General features: G+C 26.6%; 3 protein-coding genes across 3 annotated transcripts; 2 read left to right on the top strand and 1 right to left on the bottom strand.

Moving 5' to 3' along the window:
* Positions 1 to 1,447: 1,447 nt before the first annotated feature.
* On the top strand, positions 1,448 to 3,980 carry LOC113370179 (F-box-like/WD repeat-containing protein TBL1XR1). The gene is made up of 8 exons (XM_026610851.1): positions 1,448 to 1,611; positions 1,713 to 1,862; positions 1,936 to 2,082; positions 2,267 to 2,553; positions 2,736 to 2,888; positions 2,972 to 3,163; positions 3,249 to 3,365; positions 3,437 to 3,980. Exons 1-8 carry the CDS (start codon positions 1,554 to 1,556, stop codon positions 3,818 to 3,820), a joined length of 1,488 nt encoding a protein of 495 aa, XP_026466636.1. The 5' UTR covers positions 1,448 to 1,553; the 3' UTR covers positions 3,821 to 3,980.
* A 601-nt stretch (positions 3,981 to 4,581) lies between these two features.
* LOC113370170 (DTW domain-containing protein 1-like) lies at positions 4,582 to 5,700 on the bottom strand. The gene is made up of 2 exons (XM_026610840.1): positions 5,471 to 5,700; positions 4,582 to 5,304 (listed from the first exon to the last, which is right to left on the bottom strand). Exons 1-2 carry the CDS (start codon positions 5,654 to 5,656, stop codon positions 4,582 to 4,584), a joined length of 909 nt encoding a protein of 302 aa, XP_026466625.1. The 5' UTR covers positions 5,657 to 5,700.
* Positions 5,701 to 7,915: 2,215 nt separating this feature from the next.
* On the top strand, positions 7,916 to 15,554 carry LOC113370169 (pickpocket protein 11-like). Its single transcript, XM_026610839.1, has 11 exons — positions 7,916 to 7,967; positions 8,076 to 8,220; positions 8,506 to 8,603; positions 8,888 to 8,990; positions 9,811 to 9,880; positions 10,872 to 11,017; positions 11,920 to 12,074; positions 13,046 to 13,184; positions 14,033 to 14,127; positions 15,293 to 15,402; positions 15,477 to 15,554. Exons 1-11 carry the CDS (start codon positions 7,916 to 7,918, stop codon positions 15,552 to 15,554), a joined length of 1,191 nt encoding a protein of 396 aa, XP_026466624.1.
* Positions 15,555 to 24,761: the final 9,207 nt, after the last annotated feature.

The raw sequence follows: 24,761 nt of genomic DNA, 5'->3' as shown, positions 1-24,761 counted from the left end.
TATTATAAATGACTTACCATTCACTGTAGTATCAGCACGAGGTCCCAACACAAAATGACTTAACATGGTTTTTGTGCCAGCTTTTATGGAGGCAAAAAGGCGCCAAAACAATATAAATCGTTACCCGTTATACTATATTATGTCGTTACCTACATATTCAAATTCAAATTCAAATCTTATATTTTTGTCATAGATTGTTATCAATGATAAAATCATTTATCTTTGGTTGTTATCTTATCAATAAATAGTTTTGGGTATTAGGCAATTGATAGCGCTAGTGTTGGCAAAATCACAAATAACCTGTCATTGTTTATTTACATTTGGATTTTTGAAGAAAATAAACAAATAAATTCAGTCTTAAAAGATTTTGAACATCTTTTGGGAAGATTATAGTGATTATATGGATACATATACCTAATTTTAATTAAGTTATAATTTAGTACATTAATATAAAGTGGACCTCTGGGTTTTCCTTTTGAAATTCTATGTTATTTGTCAAATTAATTACTCAATGTCTTTCAATGTAGACAGATTGTAATTTATAAGAAAATAAAAAAAATAAAAAATGGCTTCATGAAAAATTTGTGAACTTGGTATGAAATTATATATACTAAAGATGAAATTAAATTTTAAAATCAAAATATATTTTCAATTTATTCAAGTGTTCTATTATACATGTATACATATACCTATCACATACATCTATTTTTTCTAAGTATGCTAAAATGTTCAGAAACCTCTGAAACGTAAAATATATGTAAAAATTTTCATTTTCGATTTTTTTGCGATTACTATACTTGCCCTACGGAAAGTTAAAAAAAGCATGTTAATATAGTGTTTTAAAGATTATAATTACAAGTCTGTAGAACTTTAGAGATAATAAATTTGATCGTTTTTATATAGTTATGAATTACAAAACTATTAAATTGTATAAATTATTAATTTGAAAAATATGTATAATTAGTGAAATATATATACCATCCCAGTGAATAAGTGGCTAAGTCGAATTTCGGCAAAAAAGTTTTGAATCGCGGTATTAACTATTTCTCTAAAAATAATTTTCAAATTGAAAAACTATTGGTTAGAAACAAAAGTTAAAAAAGCACTTTATATAATAAATAAACCATTGATTTCAAATACGCGATATTGCACGAGTAATAGAACTTTGAAATCAAGCTTTGAAAAATAGTGAGAATTGACTTATATAAATATATTTGTCCATAATTGCATCATAGATATTTTCCTAGATAATTATGTAAAATACTATACGTATTACTGCTATACTATTTTTAAAATAAAAAACTATACTAATAAAATATAAATAAAGAATAAATGGCTTGAATAATATTTGAATTTGAATTATAACGGCCATAATGTAAACAACTTCACTCCATAGAGGGCAATTCTTATTATTGTATTAAGTTTGGTTAGGCTTTCATAAATGTTTTGTTATTTTATGACATTTATTTGTAAAACTAATACTAACGCTTATAATATAGTTCATTGTTTATTGTTTATCGTATTTTTAAAAAATATAAATAAAATTTAATAAAATGAGTTTTTCCAGTGATGAAGTAAATTTTTTAGTGTATCGGTATTTGCAAGAATCAGGTTTGTGTGTTTGTTTATAGGTTAATTTATTGTATATGTTTCTTAACGATATAACTGCAATTTTATAATCTTCATAACTATAATAATATTATTATTTTTAGGTTTTCAACATTCTGCATATACTTTTGGCATAGAATCCCACATTTCACAAAGTAATATAAATGGCGCTTTGGTGCCGCCAGCAGCACTCCTAAGCATTTTACAAAAAGGATTACAGTATACAGAAGCTGAAATAAGTGTCGGCGAAGATGGTATGATAATTAAAACAAAAAATTACAAATTCAAAATTCAAATATAACAGTAATTGACTATTGAAATTTGCAGGGTCTGAGCAAAGGCTTCCGGAGAGTCTCAGTCTCATTGACGCTGTTATGCCAGAAGTCGTGGCCAGTAGGCAAAATCAACAGAATCAACATAAACAAGCTATTAAAACAGAATCTGCTGAAAATGCAAACGGAGAAGAATCAACAAGTATGCAAAATAATAATAATAAATCCATCCTATGCATGGAAAAACACTTTTGAGACTCTCTATATCACTAACTTTATTGCACAAGCTTATATTTGCTTGTTATAATGTATTTTTACCGTAGAATATTATTACAACTAATTAGATTTCATTTACTATCATATTATTAAATTTCCACTCCCTTTAGATACAACAACAGCAACACAAGAAACAATGGAAGTTGATCGGTCAATTGAAATACCTGCATCAAAAGTGACAGTATTACGTGGACACGAAAGCGAAGTATTTATTTGTGCTTGGAATCCAAGTACTGATTTATTAGCCAGTGGATCCGGAGATAGCACAGCTCGAATTTGGGATATGTCGGATAACTCTGCACGGCCTAGTCCTAATCAATTGATACTGAGGCATTGCATTCAGAAAGGTGGAACAGAAGTACCGAGTAATAAAGATGTTACATCACTGGATTGGAATGTAAGAAACTATAAAATTCAAATAAGTATCAAATTAAACACTTTGTTTGCTTTTAAAAAATAAATCATGGATATAAATTAAAAGTACTATTAAAGTTTTGAAAACAAAAGTATAAATAAATTATTATCATCTATGAATATTGCAGTTTGTAAATTTAAATAATACAATTGTTCTTTATATAGTGCGATGGATCTTTGCTGGCTACTGGAAGTTATGATGGATACGCTAGGATTTGGATGATTGATGGACGTCTTGCAAGCACTTTAGGGCAACATAAAGGTCCAATTTTTGCTTTGAAATGGAATAGACTGGGAAACTATATTTTATCAGCCGGGGTTTGTAAATTTACTTTTTACATTTGGAATTAATCAAGCTGTATGTTCCAAAGTATTCCTATTATCCTTTTTCACCAACCTAGGTTGACAAAACTACAATTATTTGGGATGCAGCAAGTGGTGAATGCACACAACAATTCTCATTTCATTCTGCGCCCGCTTTGGATGTTGACTGGCAAACAAACACATCATTTGCAAGTTGTAGTACGGATCAGTGTATTCATGTTTGCAAACTAAATGTTGATAAACCCATTAAAAGTTTTCAAGGGCATACAGTAAGTGCTTGTTATTAAAATTTATTTATTTATTTTACAAGCTATGGTTTTTGAAACAAAACTGAATTTGATTATCAATTTTTAGAATGAAGTTAATGCTATCAAGTGGGATCCACAAGGACAACTTTTAGCATCCTGTTCAGATGATATGACTCTTAAAATTTGGTCAATGAAACAAGATAATTGTGTACACGACTTACAAGTGAGTTTAACTCAAAATGCAATACTATTATAATCTATAATACCAATAAAATTATTTCTAATTATCCACAGGCACATTCTAAAGAAATTTATACAATAAAGTGGTCTCCAACAGGACCAGGAACACACAACCCTAATATGAATTTAATATTAGCCAGCGCAAGTTTTGATTCCACTGTTCGTTTGTGGGATGTTGAAAGAGGAACTTGTATACATACATTGACAAAACACACAGAACCAGTATATTCAGTAGCTTTTAGTCCAGATGGAAAATTCTTGGCTTCTGGTAGTTTTGATAAATGTGTTCACATATGGTCTACACAATCAGGACAGTTGGTTCATAGTTATAAAGGAACTGGTGGTATATTTGAAGTATGTTGGAATTCAAAAGGTTCAAAAGTAGGAGCAAGTGCATCGGACGGTAGTGTATTTGTTCTAGATCTCAGAAAATTGTAATTTAATTAGATAATTCTTAATAGTGATTTTAATGCCCAGTAATAATCATTACTTATTACTTAGCAGTAAAAAATGAAACCAAGCTATGAGCAACATTTATTTCTAATTGCTAATTTTAAATGGTGGGTGTGATAAGTTTGAGTAAGATGAATAAACTATATATAAAAATAATTTTTGACTCAAAAATGTAAAAATTGAATTAGATATTGGAATGAATTTTATATTTAGTGCTATGTTTTAACCTGTAAATTTTTTTATATAATACAATGTTTTAGCTAGATAATATTTTACGTTTTATAATAATTTGAATGAGAGTGCATTTTTGTCAAATGATACTATAAAATTTTGTTAGTGTGAATATCTCAGATAGTATGTCTTAAATTTTAACCTTATGATTACAAATAAATATAAGATTTTTAATTTTTAAATGTGCTAAGAAAATTATGTATTTATTGGTGCGGTTTATAAATATAAATATTATCCATGTATATTTATTGTTTTACTACATACAAAAGATCTTTCCAAATTGTTTCTTATATGATGCTGATTAATTAGTTCCCTCTGAATTAAATACATGTTGTCAGAAAATAAAAAGTAAGCAATTGTTAATAGGATGGTTTAGTTAGCTGTTAGCTAAAAAAACTTTGAAGACACTTCAATCTTTATCTAAAATAAAAATCTTGAAAATTACTATTATTCATCACTATGTATTTAATAGGTAAAATTTATCACATGTACATTATAAAATCATTCATCTTATCTTAAAATATTGGTCGTTTGTAAGATTTAAGTGCATCATGTTCATATAATTTATGAATAATGTCATACATATGTTTAAAGAAAAATAATAAATTATCATATTGACCTGTATAATTATCAATAACATCTTGTTTAGAATAATGTTCAAGCTTCGTTCCTAATCCAAGATTTTGTAAACCTAAATATTTATCACTAACACCCCACATAAGAATATGCAATTCTAATAAAAATTGATGAATAGCTTCTATTGTTGCTAAATACCATCTAGGACTGCCTTTTTGGTATCTCCAAAATTGACTGATCCTATTTTGTAATACTACACATTTAAGTTTTTGTATTCTATAATCTTGATAGATTCCTCTACTTTGACTCCAAGTACTATCGATAAAGACAGCTTTTGTAATAGGTAATTCACTCATACTTTGTTGATTTTTATCTGTAATGGTTTCGAATATCGGTGATCGTAACATGGTTCCATAATGATATCCTTTTTGTAATCCTTCATCAGGATTACGTTTTTTATAATTGTCGTTGAATATATCACTTATGGGAACTGATGTAGCACTTGGAAAAATTAGAACTGTTTTTTCTTCTTCAGTATAGTTGGGTATATCGGGGTATGTGTATATTTGGACATCGTTTGAAGCTAAAATTGCTGCATGAATAGCTGTACTTTTTCCATCAATCTCTCTTTTGTGCTTTATTATATCTATTTTCAATGGCAACTGAAATTTTATATGGATAATTATTTACAGTATAAATATTTTTTAAATATTTTTTAAATTATCTTTATACAACCAGTAAATTATTATTTAAATAATAATAAATTAAAGTAGTTTCTTGTTCAATTAATAGAAATAATTGTGATTTATTTATCCTAATAATACTTGCTTTTAATTTTGGTATGAGTCCTTCCAGTTCTTTTACTGGTACATAACAAGTATAACAAAAATATTTTCTTGACTTTCCACATTTGGGACAAGGGCTTCTACCCTCAAGGCGATTCAAAATACTTGCATCATCGATTTTCATTCCATAAAATGGATTTGAATCAATATTTTTAATTTCTTCACACATTGTCACATTAATACTTATAATTAATTAATTATACATACAAAAATATATTCATTTTGACACCACGTTTTTATAGAAGTGACAGGTCTTTTTATCGGGCATCTGTGTGATGTGCAAAGACTTATATGTGATTTGAATCTGAGGAATAGGCGACAAATTATTTGATTTGTCACCAAACCATGTTATTAACTTCCTAAAGTAGAAGTTTCTGATTTAATCAGAAAATCCAATTTGTTAATTTTATGTTTTCTCGTAATTTCCGGTCATTCTGAATCATTTGATCCCAAATTTGATGAGAGTATAAGAGTGCGTGTAATCTGGACACAAAACCTGACCTTCAGTCGCGTTTTCCTAAAAAACAGCTTAAAACCTAGTTAAAATTTTTAAAAACTATAAGGACTCTCGTTGATTAACTTTTACAAGACTATCGGCCAAGCCATTTTTTATAATTAGCAAATAAAGGCAAAACTTTTCATCCACGTGTTCGCAAAAAAATTTGCACAGTTGATAATCTGATTCGTTTTTTGGCCAGGATCGGCTAGGTCGTTTGTTCATAGGTTCCCAAACTTTTTTAGTGTTTGGACCTCTTGGGCTTTTCTATGGACCCTCTAATTACTCGATAATGATTTTTTTCTAACTTTTAACTGTACTAAAATTTATTGTGAAGTAACTGCTTTTTATCGAAAATTTGGCAACAATTTTGTAAGGCTTATTCTTCTATCTCCCGGTCAATTATGCCCAGTCTACATCTTAGTTAGAAAATCAATATTTCACAACTAATAACTGTTTTTTTAATTTCAATATCCAGAAATGCTATAACAGGCCCCAACGCTTCAAAAAGGGCACAAATATTTCCAAGTCTTTCAATTGTCAGCATTTAGATTTCCGAACTCAACCATATTAGAACCACAAAACGAATGCCTACTTATGGCATAACTTACACATTTTCATAAAAAAGAACAATATTTTTATTTACTTTATAGTTCTATTCAGAAACATTGTAAATGTTTTCTATCATAGATATAGTGTATAGATGTGGTGTAATGCACTATGCATGAAACCCCATTTTCGTTTCGTTTTTCGTTTTTTTTTTTACTAAACTTGGACCTCCCAGAGGTCCATATCGACCACTTTGGGAATCACTGTGTCTAAACCCAAATCCTAAAATATAGTAAGCCTTCAAAAAGTGATTTATTCATCAAAATTCATTAATAACAGGCCACCCTCTGAGTCATAGGTTCCCAAACTTTTTTCTGTCGTGGACCTCTGACACTTTGCATGAACCCCTAATTAGAAGATATCGATTTTTTATAAATTTGTATTTGTACTAATGTCTAGTAATAAATATTTAAATTAAAGATACTAATCCAAGTTTAGACCTTTATGAACTGACTTCAAAATAATAATAAAATAAATATTAACAAGATGTATTGTAGTCCACTAACGTAGATCTCCTTAATTCCTTGTGGACCCCTTGAAAGTTGCCATGGACCCTTGGGGGACCATATGGACTACTTTGGGAATCACTGCTCTAAGCAAATACACCATTTATAATTCTATTGAAATAATAATAAAAATAAATTGAAATATTAGAAAAAAGCCTAATCCCACTTCTTATTGATTAAGTTGACCATTTCGAGAAAGTTTACGCAACTTGTCATAAAATGCCACTTACGACTAGTTATATTAGGCAACATGATGAAACCACATTAATTATAGAGAAATAACTCAGAATACAGTTTTTTTTTCTAAAAATAATGTTTTCCAGTAATTGCATTGTTTTAAGTGCATATTCATGTTTTAATATATTTGCTTCAAGATATTGCATGTGTTAAGATAATTAGATAAGTCTGGTTCATAACTATAGTTGAAGCTTGAAATAGTTTTTCTCATATTTACTCCAGGACTGTTATGGATTAAATTTAATTTAATTTCATATACTTAATTTAATTTAAAATTTTGATTATGTCCAAATATTTAAATTTTAAATATATTCGTATTTAAACCTTTTCACAATACGTATTCCATAAATTTTAAAAGAGTTTAAATTATATTTGAATATGAAATAAGCTTATTCAAGTAATTATCTGATAAAAGTTACATCAAATACGTGTTACTTCTATAGAGAAAATTATATCTACAAGATCTGAAATAATTTTGCCATTAATACCATAATCATTAGTACGTTATATAATCTATTACCATTAGAAATAAAATTACACAAAAAAACTTTAGAAGATTCTAATTATCTCATTTAAAGCAATGATACGTAAACCTAGAATAATTGGAGTGGAACCCCTAAAATCCATCACAGGTAAAATATATAAGTAAACCTTATTTCATTTAGTTTCAGTGGATTTTCTTTGTCAAATTTATTATTTAATAATACTTTTAATAATTAACAAATATCTCATTCATCAAGATGGAACTGAAGATGAACTACATGAAAAAAAACGTTCTTTAAATTTAGGAGCCAGTGTAGTATATCAAACTAATGAATTGTTAAAAGATACAAATCTTCATGGAGTTGCTCATATTACAGATAAGAGTGTCATTTTAAAATACAGGTAGATTATAATAAAACTAACATTTTTAATTCATAAAAAATAATAATAATAAAGAATTCAATATGGAAAAACAGCAATTTTGATCAGATATGTTTATTTAATAATGTCATGCTTATTATACGATTATGAGAATTTAATCTTCAGATAAATAACTATCAGAGTTATGAGAATTAAAAAATATTTATGTATTTTCGTATAATCGATCAAGCATCTTCAATTATTATATTATATAATTATTATTTTTTTTATAAAATTAACTAATGGAGTTATAATTATTATTCACAGAGTTTTTTGGTTTTTGATAGTATTTTCCTTCATAATTATATGCATTGTGACCATAAGCGACTTACTGGAAAAGTTTTTCGATAATCCTACAATAACAGGTAAGAAAATAAAATTAAATAATAATAGTCATTTTATATCCCTATAATTTTAAGCTTCAAAGAATTAAAGAAGTATGAAACCATTGACTACAAGATCTCTCTTACAATATGGAAGACCATAAGGCTGATATTTAAGAAAATGTACCAAAATTACTACTTGAAAGACGTATTTTTAAGGTTTTATTTCACTTAATTTATTCTAAATTCGATTTAGTTTTTACCTATAGATATCATTCTATTAATCTCATTGTTATCAAATATGAATTCTATTAAATTTGTTTTAGCCCTAGATACAGACTCTGAAGTACCAAAATCAGAATTTCCGGCAGTGTTTTTGTGTCATGGTCACTTTTCAGATGAAGGAAAAATACAAGATTTTTTAAATGAGTAAGTCAGGAACAAGTAATAATACATTCACAAGAATTACAGTAATTGAATACAATATGTAATTGAAATACAAATATATATTGTGTATTTTTATACATGTAGGACGTTTCCAGATTTGGAAGTAGAAAATGAGGATTATCAGGAATACTTTACATTTTTAAGTAAACTACCAAATTTGGGTTTTCATAATATCGGCAGAATATTAAATAAATCTAATATAAAATTGAAAGAATTGCCTTTTGATAATATTTTAAATTTAATAGAGAAAGTAAGTGAAATAATTTGTATACTGATGAAGTAAGCAATTAACAGAACCCATGTGGTATTTGATAATATATTTTTTCGTAGATTATTATTGATGAAGATAATTTCATTTCTGATACATTGGGTATGATAGTGATGACAGAACAAGGATTATGTTATAGTTTTGCAAGTAAAACTATAGATACTCATATAAAATTGTAAGTATTGTAGTTGTAATAATATAAAAGTAATATGGTACAACTTTTTATATTTAATTGAATACAGTTAATTTTAGTTGTATTTTCTAAATTAATAATATTTATTATTTCTGCCTCTAGATTAAAATTCGAGCACGAATAAATAATAAAGAAATATAGTATAACTTAACTGTGTTATATTATATTTTCTAAATTACAAAACATATATAAAAGTGTTTAGTGTAACGAGGTTTCATGTAAAAATTTGATTATCTCTTGTGTTGTAGAAATTAAATCATAATAGATATTTTGAGTATATAATTTTAGTGAATGTACATATATTAAATTATTATAAATATTTTAAATTGATTTGATTTCAGCGGAACAATTGGAACACAAGAGTTGATGCTAGAAGTAGAATTAACATTACCGAACAAAATAAAAAATAAGGTATAATACAAAATACTCAGTGTTGTTAATTTTAGTCTTAAGTTATATTTTAGTCTATCATCTTAATTGTTGTATACGAGGTCTGTTAAAAAAGTACCCGGAATTTTCGTTTTTTCAAAAAAATATTTATTTATTCGTCTACATTAATGTGGTCCCCTTCAAAGTAGTCCCCCCCAGATATTATACACTTATGCCAGCGTTTTTTCCAATTTTCGAAGCACCCTTGATATTCACTTTTTGATATGTCCTTGAGCACTCTCAGCGATTTTCTTCAATCGAGGAAAACCGCCGTCCTTTCATGGGCCTCTTCAACTTTGGGAATAGGAAAAAGTCACACGGAGCCATATCTGGTGAATTTTTGCACTTTGCAACACTTTATTTCATTTTTTACGCAAAATTTAATACAAATTCTTTGACTTTTCAATTCTTCCATTGTAAAAATCGCCGAGCTCAGAAAAACACGTCGAACCTTAGCGACTACCACAGACAAAGTAAACAGTGAATATAGCTGAAAATTTCATCATACTTTAGGGGCATGTATACCAACATAATAAAAAAAAAATTTTGACAATCAGACACTCCAGACCCGCGAAATTTAATTATTAGTAATTCCGGGTACTTTTTGAACACACCTCGTATACTTAGCAAAATATTGCTTACTTCTACAATCTCTACTTAGCACATTTGTGAAGTTATGGCTTTTTAGACACTTCTTTTACTACATCTGATCCATAAATTGAGCAATATTCTAGTAACTAAAATATTTTGAACTTTTTATGATCAAAATTTTCAATGCTTTTCTTTAGCAGTTACTATACATGATACTCCAAACAAAAAAGAGATTTTATGAGAGTTTACTTCCTTAAACGAAATAAGCCATGTACTTGAGTTAGAATTTATTCACTTATTTTTAGTAATTGTACTTTATATGTAAATAATATTTCCCACAATAAGCACGTAATTAAATGTTAATATTCCATATATTTTTAAGCTTTTCGTTCTATCACCTGATGGATATTTTAGCATTGATTTTTACACGGTTATGGACTGGCAAATCAAATCAAATTCTCAGTTAGAAATAACCGTTCAAATGAAGAGTATTTATGCTTCTGATGATTTTAAACAACTATCATTAAGGTAAGAATAAAAATAAAACCAAAAATAATATTTCATGAGATAAAAATATAAAGAAATCCATCCATTAAACCACTTTCAACTAATTCAATTTTTCACACAGTCAATTTAGCTTTCAATTGCTATTATAAAAAAGATAAATCTAAATCAAACCAAGTTTAATTACACATTTTCGTTAGTTTGTGTAAAATTAGTACATATTTCATACAATCAACTTTTTACTGCTGGTGAAGTTTTGATGAGTTCGCATTGCTTTATAAATTACAACAGAGATTTATTTTGTCCATTAATTGTAACTTATAATATAATACAAAAATTTAATTTATTTGCTCACCAAGCACGAGGAAATATAATTATAAATTCATTTTAATGTAAATGAAATGTTAAATTTGATGCTATTGAAATATTTTTATAATTTACATTTTACCACAGATAAAAAAGTATATAGTGAAATTTTAATTCATTATAATAGTGAAATTTTGATCAGTTTTATTGAGATAATAGGTTTTTTTATAAATTATAATTTATAAACTACACAAGAAATAAAATTATATTTTTATATAATGTAAGCTAAAATTTGAGAGAGAAATTAACGATCAATTTATTTTATTGATTTACCCACCTTTAAACCGGTGCAAAGTCTGGTGTAAGAGAACATGGTAAACATTATTAAAATTAATTCATAAATATTTTTAATTAATTTAATAATTGTTGTGTGATGTATACACATACGCGCATATTTTCATATAGATATACACATATACATATATTCATAAAAAAAATATTTGCCAGTATAGTAAGAAGTTAGTTTTACTCATCCCTAATATGATTTTTATATCTAAATTTTGTCAATTCGAAATTTTGTTCTGATCAAGTAGTGTAAAGTAACTTTTCTTTTATCACAGTCAACGAAAATGTATTCTGAAAGAAGACAACTTTAAAATGGGAACACGGAATGAACAATATTCTTATAGTTTATGCATGCGAGAATGTAGAGCCCAACGTGCGTTGAAAATTTGCAAATGCATTCCACATTTTTCAATACTTCGAACTGAAAAAGGTATGTATAAAATAATCTAAATAGAGAGATTTTACATCAAACTATATTTTCGTGGAACCATTAAAATCCGCAAAAATCGATTCATCGATATATTTTCTACTGTTCTGTCTTATGGAGCCATGGGTTGGTAATTCAATCCTGATTTTATGAAATATTTCATTACGCAGTAATATTATATTTATGTTCAGCATATGAAAATTCATGCTATTTCCATACAAATCTTTAATTGAATTGCGCTCTATCTAAAAGACAATATTAAGAGCTAAAACTTTCAGAGAATTGTTTTTTATCAGTTTGGAACCATCTGAGCCCTTGGGAGCAAGGAAATTCGAAAATGTCCATATTAAGGACCATCCTAATATATATATATATATATATATATATATATATATTTATCTATTTCATATTACTTCTTTTTAAAATATTCGATTTATATAAGAAATTAAATATAAGAGTCATGTTCAACTAATAAAGTTAATCTTTTTTATATCTGGTATTATTCATTTATTCTGGTATTATTTTTATATCATACATTATTCATTTTTAAATTTATTTAAGTTTGTCAATATTTAAATATTAAATTATGTAAGATTTACAAAATCATTTGTATGTCAAATCTTTCAAATTATGTGACTTTAGGAAACTAGTACTAACTATAACTAGTACTAATTTTTTATCCACAACTTTATGAAAAATATTGGGCGCATTTTTATTTTCAGATCTAAACTATATATATATATAAATAGTTGAACATATCAAGTGCTCAAGGCTCTATTAATTTGAATTTTAATTTAATTGAATTTTTTTGAACAATGACTTATAAATTTGAATGTAGAAATCATTATTGTAAAAAAAGTAAAATGGCACATGTCAACTACTTCTAGCTTCACATATTTTATGAACATTTGATTACTATTTACTATATACTATATACTATATTGACTAAACTATTATTTATATTTATATTCCAGATCCTCGTCAATGCAGTATTAGTCAATTATTTTGTATTGCAAATAGAAGTTTTGATATAATTAATCCGAAGAAATGCCCATGCCTAACTCCCTGTGACGAAAAAATCTATGAAATAACTGGATATAAATATCACAAAGGGTAAGTAGAACAACTAAAAATAAAAGTTTTTTTAAAAAAAATTTTAGAATTTTATTATTTTTTTTAATTTTTGTTCATTCATTCTAAAATATAAACAATAATACTCGCTAGATCTTAATTCGAACTTCATTGAAATAATTAAATTTATTAAAACACAGAATGACTTTTTAAGCATTAATACTCTTCCAATCGTCTTGAATATCAAAAAATTGTAAACTAATTATAATCTATGAACATTTTTTTTGATATTATAATAGTATTTAGATATCAAATATTGAAATATGTAAAATTAAACCTAACTGAACTTTTAGGAATGTAATTCAAACAAAATTAAATTAACCATTTATATAATACAATACTAACTGTAAGCAATGATAATCTTTAAGCATATTAAAAGTCTTATGCCCAATTGATTAAATCAATTAATTTCGAAAAGAAAATAATTATAAGGCTATTATCGCTCACAAAAAAATCTGAGTTCTTTCTATATTTTTAATGTCTTATATAATACATTTCGGATAGTATTATAAATTTAAGTGTTTCATAAGTAATTCAACGTACGACAGTATTTTTCAATAAAATACCTAAGAGTGTATTTCAGTTGAGTGTTTTTGCCCAAGGTAAGATTCCACTCCGCAAAATATCTAGCAGAAAAGTGTTACTAGAGCGTGAAAAATTGTGAGAAAAATAAATAATGCCAAAGAAATAAAAGCGAAAATGTAAAATAAGTAATAATTTTCTCGATGGCATGATGGTTAGTTTTACGAGAAGTAAAGATACAAGTTATAATATAAATATCCAAATTCATATATTTATTTTTATTTTATTCATATATTTATTATTTTCAGTGATTTTCCTCCCAATTCGGTAAAGGTAACAATGCAGGAGCCACTTGGGATCCAGTACGTGCGAGAGGTTACGTTTGGCTGGGCAGATCTTTTAGGTAATTAGGCCAAATGCGAAATATAGAACACGGTGCGTGTGTGGGTCAAACTAATATGGTAATAATGATTTAATTACGGATAAACTGATTAAATTATTAATTTACGTGACCTATATTGTCGAGAATGAAAACCCGAGCTAAAAATATAATTTCAAGATAAGGTAAAACAGAATTGCTCTGGGAGTTGTAGAAATTATTCGCATGGCATATGAGTAAAATGGCATGGTAAATGTTTATCGAAGGTATCGTTCAAATAATTATTGTCTTATCTAAATAATTCGATTTATCATGATCATGATTTATTAACGTTTCGTCAGAAGAAAGCCTCAAATTATTTAAATTTGATTTACTAATAAATCTATAACAAAACTATCTAAGATTATATAATTAAAGGGCACAACTAGTGTGAAATTTTCAAAGAATCGAATTTTCAATTTTTCCATATTTTGATAGGTTATACATTTAAAAATAACATATCAAAATTTTAAATCGATATCTTAAATAGTTTTTGAGTCAGAGCCATTTAAAGAGTATATATATAGTATATAGTATAACGATCATTTTATCTTTAAACGCATTTTTCTCGAAACAGCATTTTCCAAATGCTCCGATCACTATCAAATTTTTTTTACATATTCTATATATAGTTCTTCGTAAAATGAACTATCGATTTTTTTATCGGATTAAAAATCGAATATTGGCAGTCCAAAAACGACCAAAATTTTGGGTAAAATTCGACTTTTTTTTAAAAAAAACGCCGTCATTTTGTCAATTTTTGATTGTTTTTTCTTTATCGTAGTTCATTTTACAGACAATATTATCTAGTTTAACGAGAATTTTTTTTAAATATCATCCACGTAGAAGGCCGGAATCACTGCATCAGTGAAGGGCCTTTTTTGTCGCGCCGTTGGAGATCGACGATAACTTAAAAAATATTTATTTTTTGTCTTCAAAAATTTTACTGTGTATTCTTAAACCATGTATAAATATATTCTTAAAATTTTGAAATGATTGATAAAGTAGTTTTTTTAATATAAATTCCCAAAAATCACCTTTTTTTAGGCGGTTACACTAGTTGTGCCCCTTAAGTTATATCACAACTTTAACTCAAATATGATATTCCATATTATATGATATTTCATATATTTCTATTATTTTGTTTCAGTGTCTACAGGAGGTATAGCAGGATTTTTCATCGGTTTCAGTCTTATATCTCTAATAGAATTTATCTATTATTACACAATTCGACTCTGTTGCATGACATACACCAACAAGGTATACTTTTCCTAAATTATTCATAATTTTATTCATATTTTATATAAATAAATTGTATGTGTTATTGATTTCAGGAAGAACTTGGTGAATTTGCAAAAAAGCTTTCAATGCCTGATTCAAAAAAATATGATCTTCGCCTGTTAAAAAAATAGGTAATGATAATAACACATGCACATGTAGTTAGACATACTTTACTCAATTTAATTTATTATAATTATAATGATATTCAAAATTAGAAAATGTATCATTTGTGAGCTTCGTTCTAATTAGAAAGATTGTTGTTTATATTTTCTTTGATAATTGCATGTAATTAGTCAAATTTTACCCCTAATACAAAAAAAAATTATATTCACACTGAAGTTTGTATTAATACATACTTGAATGTATCATTTAACAAGCTTTAAAAACTTTGTTTGCAAATATGTAGTCATGTCTGAATTCTTTATTATTATTATTATTGCATTTATCATATACCTAAATTTATAATGAGCATTAATTAACTTTTTAAAAAATATTAAATTTGTATGTCATTTAATAGTGTACATAGAACATATTTTAAATTTATAGATCATTAGTAACTTTTTGATCATTTTTGACAAAAAATGTTTAAAAATAAGTGGATTTACAAGCACTAAACTCTGCTTTCTGATTGAATTATTTTTAATGGCGTATTGATCAATTTAATAATATTTTAATTTATTTGTTGACAATATACCATAATCAGATGAATAATCTCTGTGGTTTATCAAATCTCCAGAAAAATTAATGCAAAGTGTTGAAATAGATTCATAGTTTACTATTTTTTGTAGCAAAAATCATAACTAGATTTGGTTATCTGATATCTGCATAAATTGACAAGCAATACAATTTTTCCAAGCAATTATGATTTTTAAGAAATCAAGAATCTTAATGAATTTTAATATATCGAAATATATAGACTTGATTCTGCAATGCTTTATGTATTATATGTATTCTTGAATAAAATTATTATAACAGATTTCGCAACATTTTTGCATAAACAATAACAAACGCATTACATAAATAGTAGTCGAGATTAGGACTTATAATATTTAGAGCATTAAAATGCTGAAAGGAATTAGTGAAACTGTATTGTTAGTTCGCATTGTTGTTTAAAATATGCGGGCATTACTTGAACCGTTCATAAAATAATACCTTTGTAGTTAACAAGCGAAATGGTGTTTAGTTATTCTCTTTTGTTTGCGATACGGGCGAGCTTCTATAAATAATTTTGTTATCTACCAAAAAAGCTTTAGGCCAACTTTGATATTTTGTTAACGAAACACTAAAAATCCATATGTGTAATAAAAAAGTTTACAGAGTTTCCTTCCAAATATATTTAGAAAAAAAAATCATAATTCAAATATGTTTCCAAGTAAAATTTGATGGCCTACTATTATAATATGCAATATCTGGATTTCAAGCGCATTATTATATGGTGCAAAATTGATCTTTAGGCAATATTCCCAAAAGTAATTTATTTTTCGGATTACTTTGTTCAATTACAAAAGTTATGTTTTTTTAAAAAAAAAATCCATCTATTAATGAATGATTCATAATTAATTCCTAAAACTCATCTATCCCAACCTTTTATAGTTTTCATTACTGCTATTATTATAAAATCACAACGTGTCATATAAAGTATACTTTCAGGCGACATTTCAATGTCACAGCACCCATAACAGTATTGCCGTTTAATTTATCGGTGCAAAAAGTGTCATTTCATAACACATGGTTAAATATAATTGCGATTTTGATGGTATGGAACATTTTTCTCCTCATTTTTGCATAAAAATTTAATTATTTAACACGCATGTTCACACTTGTAGCGGCGCGAAAATCTAACCCATTCTCGAATTAAACTGAGCGCTGGGATATATGATATTCTCAATATTCAGTAGAGGATGAAAATAAATGTTGAATAAAATAATTACATGAAAAGTACAGAAAGTAAGATACTGTTCAACCAAAATCAGTAAAACCTAATTAGAACAAAACAAAAACTTGTGCAAAATTATAGACCCAAACAATTATGTAGATTTTTAACGATTCATCCACCAATTATTAAACAAATCAATAAATTTAAATAACATATTAGTTAGGATATATTAAGAAAATGCAATTTATCTTATCTGGTTCAAAGAGGTTGATAAATATTTAAGCAGATTTCTTTAGCTGCCTTGTTTATACTTGATTGTTGAGTATGAATAAACAACTAAATTAACAGCCGTGAATTAAATATCATATTTTTAAAATTAAAATAAGTAGTTTTTGGTCTACAAATAAAATATTTATGTGTATTCTGCTAAGAGAGAAATTTGCCAATTGAGGTTAACAAGTTTTAAAATTTTACTTTCTGTATTCTAAAATATTTTAATCAACTTTTGTCAGTGAATTCCTCAGTAACCGTTACAGTACGAAAGCATGCTTTTCGTCAAGAAATATTTTAGCCCATAACTTTTGACAACTTTACAGAACAAATCTCAATACTCTTTACTTCCCTCTTTGACGGTCCGGACCGAGGGCGTATCTGACCATTTGCTCAACCTTCGCCCACATTCACCGCATAGAGACACATGATGAAAGTATCCGTATAAATATATAGTAAAAATATGAAAAAATAACTCATCAAGTTCTCCGTGCGTGAATGTCTCTCAATTAAATGAAATATCAGTTCGTTAAATGAACCGTCCGTCAGTGTCCGGTAAAAATAAGCTGGCTGGCGCCACGACTCGGGCGACGCTGACCCACGGTCAAGTTTGTCAATTCAATGTCATAACTAACAACATGCATATTCATTAAAAGGAAAATGCTCCACATAATATACAGTGCGTGAGGATTTATGGGAAGATAGGGTGTTGATATAATTTTTTACTTTAACAGACTTTCAACGTAAACTTCGATTTGCTCTATGAATTCCAGCCAAACCCTATATAAAATTTTTTTGATCGTTATTTGGACTGCAATCTATGAAGCTTTTGAAAAGAGATTCTTGTAATATTATACAAACGTAAATATATTCACTTAACTAAATTTTTAAATTTCCGTTTGCTATTATATGGTCCAGTTGAATAGAAATTTTCAAAAATAAAGTATTGAAGTAAGCTTTAATTTTAATTCCCGGTATGCAATATGCTATAATAAAGTACACGGCGTCTCCACCGTTCATATAATAATCATAAAGACAGCTTTTTGAGCTTTTAAAAAATTCGTTGATAGCTAGCTATTTTTTAAGCTCTGACAGTAAAGTACATGGCGTCTCCACCGTTCATATTATCAATTATCATGCAAAGTTTTAACATGGAATTAAGTTAGTAATGGAAAAGTTTGAAAATAGTATTTTGTATTTTAACTCAAAATATAAGCCAAAAGCTATCCTAATAAAATAATTTACTTTCCTTGTGCAAATTTAAAAGCACCATTTACTTTAGAGAATCAATCTACCTTTAGTTTGCTAATATACATGTATGCACATTTTATGATTGACTTTCATAGAAATAAGTAATTATTAAATGAATCAAAACTAAAATTTATGTCGGCAAATACATATTCTCACAAGCAATTATTGAAAGGCTTCAGTTTCTAATTTGAATTTCGTCAAAACAATATATAACTAGTTATTAGTAATATAGTATAATATTGGAATTCAATATCAAATCAAGAATTCAAAGGCGATAGTCAAGTACGATTTTCGCCATATGAATTCAATATGATATATGTATACTGAAATAATAACGAAACAAATCCCATAGGTATACTATGTAATATACCTGCTATATTTCTTAGAACTCTATGGTCAAGTTTATATATTCGTTGATATTAATACAGGCCATCTGTATTAAATAAATACAAATTTTATTTGATATCTTCAGGGTTTAAAATTACTTAAACATAACGTTACGGATATTTAAATATGCGCGATAAAAATCTTTATTCAAACATACTTATTGGTTTCAAAACTGTATAAATCAGTGCATATACTTTTTAATAAGCTTGAACAAATGTCAAAATTTATAATTACGAGTACATACTTTACTATGCTAAAATCATACTATGTATATAAAAAACTTGGAGTGTGAAAAAAACCTAAATGTCTGTATGATTATTGGATGAAAGTTATGGGCAATCTTATTAAGGTGTTGAAAATATATTGTAACAAGGTAGTAATTTCAAGTTGTCTTCATAATTTTCTGTGTAAAAGTTTTTATTACTTTGAATAATAGTAAAAAAAAGTTATTAACAATAATTTCAATGATTTTAAGTGCTCGCTACCTGTTGATCGGTCGATCGCGCAGTCGCGACTCTCATATAAAAACCATTGCGGCGCTCAGGCAAGCCCACAGACGTTCGTTATCCATCAGCAGACACTGATAGAAAGTAAAAATCCGATAACAAACACTAATTTACACAAATCGAAAATATACAGTGTAACACTAAACTTTACATTAACGAAAAACAAGTGCTGATTGACCGTAGAACCATCGAAATAAAAATTAATTTCGAAAGAGCACATCAAACCAAATACAATCACTTAAAGTATTTATTTTCCTCCATAGCCCGACGGAAGCTTGTTTTATTTTTTGTCGGTAGAATTACGCGCGCTTTTTAGAAAGTTTCGGAAAACGAACTCGCGCAAAGTCGACACTGACTGAAGGGAAACTTCGTTTCAGAATCGTGTTTTTATAACAACAGGTCGTGTTTGTGTTTTGTGCTCTCTTTGACCAGGTAAGTTGATACTTCGTTATTTTTTTAATACAATCTTTGACTTTTACGACGTATATTATTCGTACCCAATTTATGTGACATTATGTAATAAAATCTGAAAAAATTGAATGATATATACCTATATGCAAATATCTTTCCAATATCTCTTTCTCTTTATATACATAAATATATATATATATACATAAATATATATATATATATATATATATATATATATATGTTTTAATTATGTGTACGAGTATTTTATAATCAATATATATTATTATTTATTTTGTTCAAATAAATCAAGGTTTTGACAACTATTTATAAAATGAAAATTATTGAATAAAATATGAGCTTGAAATAAAAATTAACGAATAGAATAAAAAATAAAATAGTACATCAAATAACTCTAATAGTGCAAGTAGTCATTATGATTGTATCTAAAAATTTGGAATATTATTCTCAAATTTTGACTGAAAAAAATATGTAAATGACACTTCAAATTAATAATTAATTGTCAAAGAAAAATTCATTTTATACGACATAATTTGCATTAACAATTTCATTTTCTTGCACTATTGAATATTTAAGCACTTCATTGGAGACTTCTCAATGAAATTTTAGTTACATACACGACAATTAATAGATGTGCTTAATCTGTGCTTAAATATATATATATATATATATATATATATACATATGTATGTAGGTGTCTCTAGATAGATTTAACTTGTTGACGCATGCATATTCATAAATCTCCATAGAAATAACTCCAAATAAATAGTGATAAATGAATCCGTACTCGACGCTTCGATATTCGCGGTGTTTGCATAAAAAAGTAAAAATTTCTACAAAAGCCAAAATGCTTTCACCATAATTCACATAGTAACAAAATGATGTATAGTCGGTTTACATTACTCGTCGTCTGAAATTTAATATATCAAAAATGTTTAGTGCCTGCCTTTTTAACCCGGCCAACGAATGATCAGAATCGATCACCTATAAAGTCTTTTTATGAATGCAGATAAAAATTTTATTCGGTAAAATGCATTATCTAAACGAGCGCTGGTTATTAATAAAAATATGGTACAAATGTAGGACAAAGTGGTTCGAGAAATTCAAACCATTTGAAACAAAACCGCCACGCAGAAGAAGATATTGGTTTGGTAATGAATTTAGTAATAGTTTTCTTATTTTTTTATTAATAATTTATTTTTAAGAATAAAATTCAAATAAATTTATATATTGAAATGAATACAAAGAAATCTTGCAATTTCGAATAGACAAGATATGATAAGATTTAGATTTATAAGATGATAAGATTTTATATTTCGAATAGACAAGATATATTTCATAAGTCCATACAATGTATTCAATAAAAAATAGAGAAATTTTGACGTTTCTGAAACTTGTTAAAAATTAACATTTATCAATATAAATTTTGAATAATTATGAGAAAAAACTATATAAAAATAATTCAAATTTAATATTAAATTGAAAAATTCTCTACTATTATTCTTTCTTAAAAATATATTTCATTTTAAATTATTAAAATTATTGCAGAAAATTCAGACACTGACCTATTTGATTATTTTATATAATAATTAAAATTTTTAATATACTAGCTATACTATTCATTATTACGATGTTCTAATTGAAAATGCCAGGTGTATAAAATTATATCTCAAAAAAGCAAATAAAAACTTTTTTATAATTCCTAATTCGACGACAGCTAGGTTTACTTTAATTAAGTTATGCGATTTTACAACTTTTTTAATACCATAATGACAACTTTGTAAAATATATAAGCTCGGAACTTACTATGTCTTTTAGTTTAAAAAATATTCCATCATCGCAAAGATAAAAAAGATTTTTATTTAATTGAATAAAAATATTTAATAAAATAGAAAGAAAAAGACTAATTGAATATTTAGTGAATTAACTAAATTTATAAATTTAGTTTGAATATGAATAATTAATTAATTGTATATTTTACAGTTTTATTTTTTTTTGAAATATATTTATAGTAATTTAATAAAGTAAAGAATAATAATAAAATAAAGTACCAGTCATGATTTAATAATAGTTAATAGTCAAAGAGTTAATAAAAGTTAAAAACAATTAAATTAAACATATATTATCCAACATGTTTAACAATTAAATTTAAAAAAGTTTTAATAAAACGGAGGGATGAACTTTAATATTTTGAAAAATAAAAAATACAAATAATAAAGTAAAAAAGTACAAATAAGTCAATCATCGATTAATACTTATAGTTTGAAATAATTAGTTATGGAGCGTTTTATATCGTTGGATAATGAATTTTTTTCCTATTTAGGGCAACAATTTCTTGACCTATTTTACCTAAGCTGTCGATGACCTAAAATCTATAAATATGAATATAAAATAATGAGAAACTTATTTTTAATGACATCGTTAAAAGAATCAAGTTAGTAATCTTATTAAACAAGTAAAAATATCTATAAAATGTAAACTCCTTCTTAGAATAGAAATCTTTCATAGGCAAAAAGTTGTCTGTAAGTGAAGTTATGTGCGCATTTTTTATTTATCTAAAATATACGTAGAAATATTTTTCACAGTAATCTGGTTGAAATGTGTTCAAGAATCTTGCTTTTACGTCAAAATGTTTGATGTTATCTACGGTAAATCTGTGACATTCGTAATAAGGATTATAAATGAGAAAATCCGTGACATTCCTTATTCTGGTATAGTCAATAATTCTTTACATGTGAAAAGAAAAGGTAATCTTTATAAAGGAATCCAGTTCAAGTTTGAGTTTTGCACCCAGAGATCTTACATACATAGTCAAGAAATTATTTAAAATAAATTTTGAAGGTGTCTATATATAAATTTCTTATAGCTTACTACTCTTTATGCCACACGTGATAAGATTTATTTCAAATGATATTTTATAGAATATAATTGTAATAAAATGATAATTAATTAGTCTGACATATAATAATACCTTTATAATAAAATTTTACCTAAATTAATTCAATCAAACTTTAATGTATTAATGCTAGTACATTATTTTTAAAAATTATGGCATATTTTCCAATATGCCATTATAATTCGTTTATAATTATTATTGCCTCATAAAATAAAAAAGTCATCATCTCCATCATATTGACATGGTACATATATAAATTTGTAATGATTGAGCATTATATTTATTAAATTTTTTTTATTATGCTATCATAAACATAATAAGCCAGGTAATGATTAAATCAATACAATGTACTGATATACTGATAATAATCAATACATTTACTTGTTTACATAAATATATCACTAACAAAATAAAATTAAACTCAAAATTTCAATGAATATAAATTTTGTAATAAGTCATTAAATTGCATTTTATGAATAAATCGAAGAATTTAATGTGAGCTATTCTATCTATAAATAATTTGATGCACAATAAATAAAGTTATACTATTTCATGAAATAACTTACAATAACGTTCAAAGTTTTAATGCCCCTTGATACCTGACCTGAACACACCAGGTGTAATAACACATATTTTGTGTTAAATATTGTATTTATGTCAGTTTGCATACAGAATTGTAATAATTTATAATATAATTTAATTTGGATTTATTGTGTGGAATTTAATGATGAAATATTTACTTGGGGGCACTAAAATCGAAACATGTTTATGATATATGACATAAATATTTATGTTATATGTAATGCATTCTGATTAAAAAAGACTACTTACAATATGTTTTTAAATTTTGAATACCAATCGGAAGTAAGAGGATAGTTTTATTTATTGATGTATATTTCTATTATTCAAAGTTTCAAGCTCAGCATTTTCTAGTTGTCAATTGCAATGCGGAGAAAGACAATTTTCAATAGGGAACTAATTTTGTATTTCCAATAAATAAAATTAAATTAGTCATCACTAATTAAAATTGTGAGTAAATAGATTTGTGAGGTAGATAGATATGATTATACTTGAAAGCAATCCAATCGCACTTTTAATAATGTATTTTAACATTGGAAAGGAGTTCCATTCTAATAGTCATGATTAATTATTAGCAATGCCGTGTAAGATTATTTTCACTTGGAAACATTTTGTGTTGGTAATATTTTAAATTATTCATCAATAATTACAATATATTTAGGATTTTGTATCATAGATGACAAATATTTGCATTTTATATACATTATTAATATTGCACAAGGGATCGTTCAAGTATTACGTAAGCAGATTTATTAGAATTATTTACCCCCCATCCCCCTTGTCAGCAAAAGTAAGCAAAGCTCTTACCCTCTACCCCCATGCTTACGTAAACATTTTGCAATTAATGTAAAAAAATAAAAATACTACCTATGACGTAATCATCATCCAGACTCCCCTGCCCACCATGTCAACCCAAAATAAGCAAATCAACAACCCCCCGCCCCCCTATAGTGCTTAAGTAATACTTAAACGGCCTTCAAATTGCTGGTCAACTAGTTATAGAATGCTTTCATATTTTATTAACTAATATTTTGAAAACCTTGTTTCAATATATATGAATGAGACCTATTAAATCTGCGTTTAAAAATTCATAATTTTCTCAAAACTCTGTATTTTGGCGTTATTGAAAAATATATGAAACTTT

Source organism: Ctenocephalides felis, unplaced genomic scaffold, assembly GCF_003426905.1.
Source record: "Ctenocephalides felis isolate EL2017-DRISC unplaced genomic scaffold, ASM342690v1 CF-g0.4_SCAFFOLD_01492, whole genome shotgun sequence".
Taxonomy (NCBI): Eukaryota; Metazoa; Arthropoda; class Insecta; order Siphonaptera; family Pulicidae; genus Ctenocephalides; species Ctenocephalides felis.
Note: the sequence above shows the minus strand (reverse complement) of the source record. Positions and strands in the feature narration are given on the sequence as shown.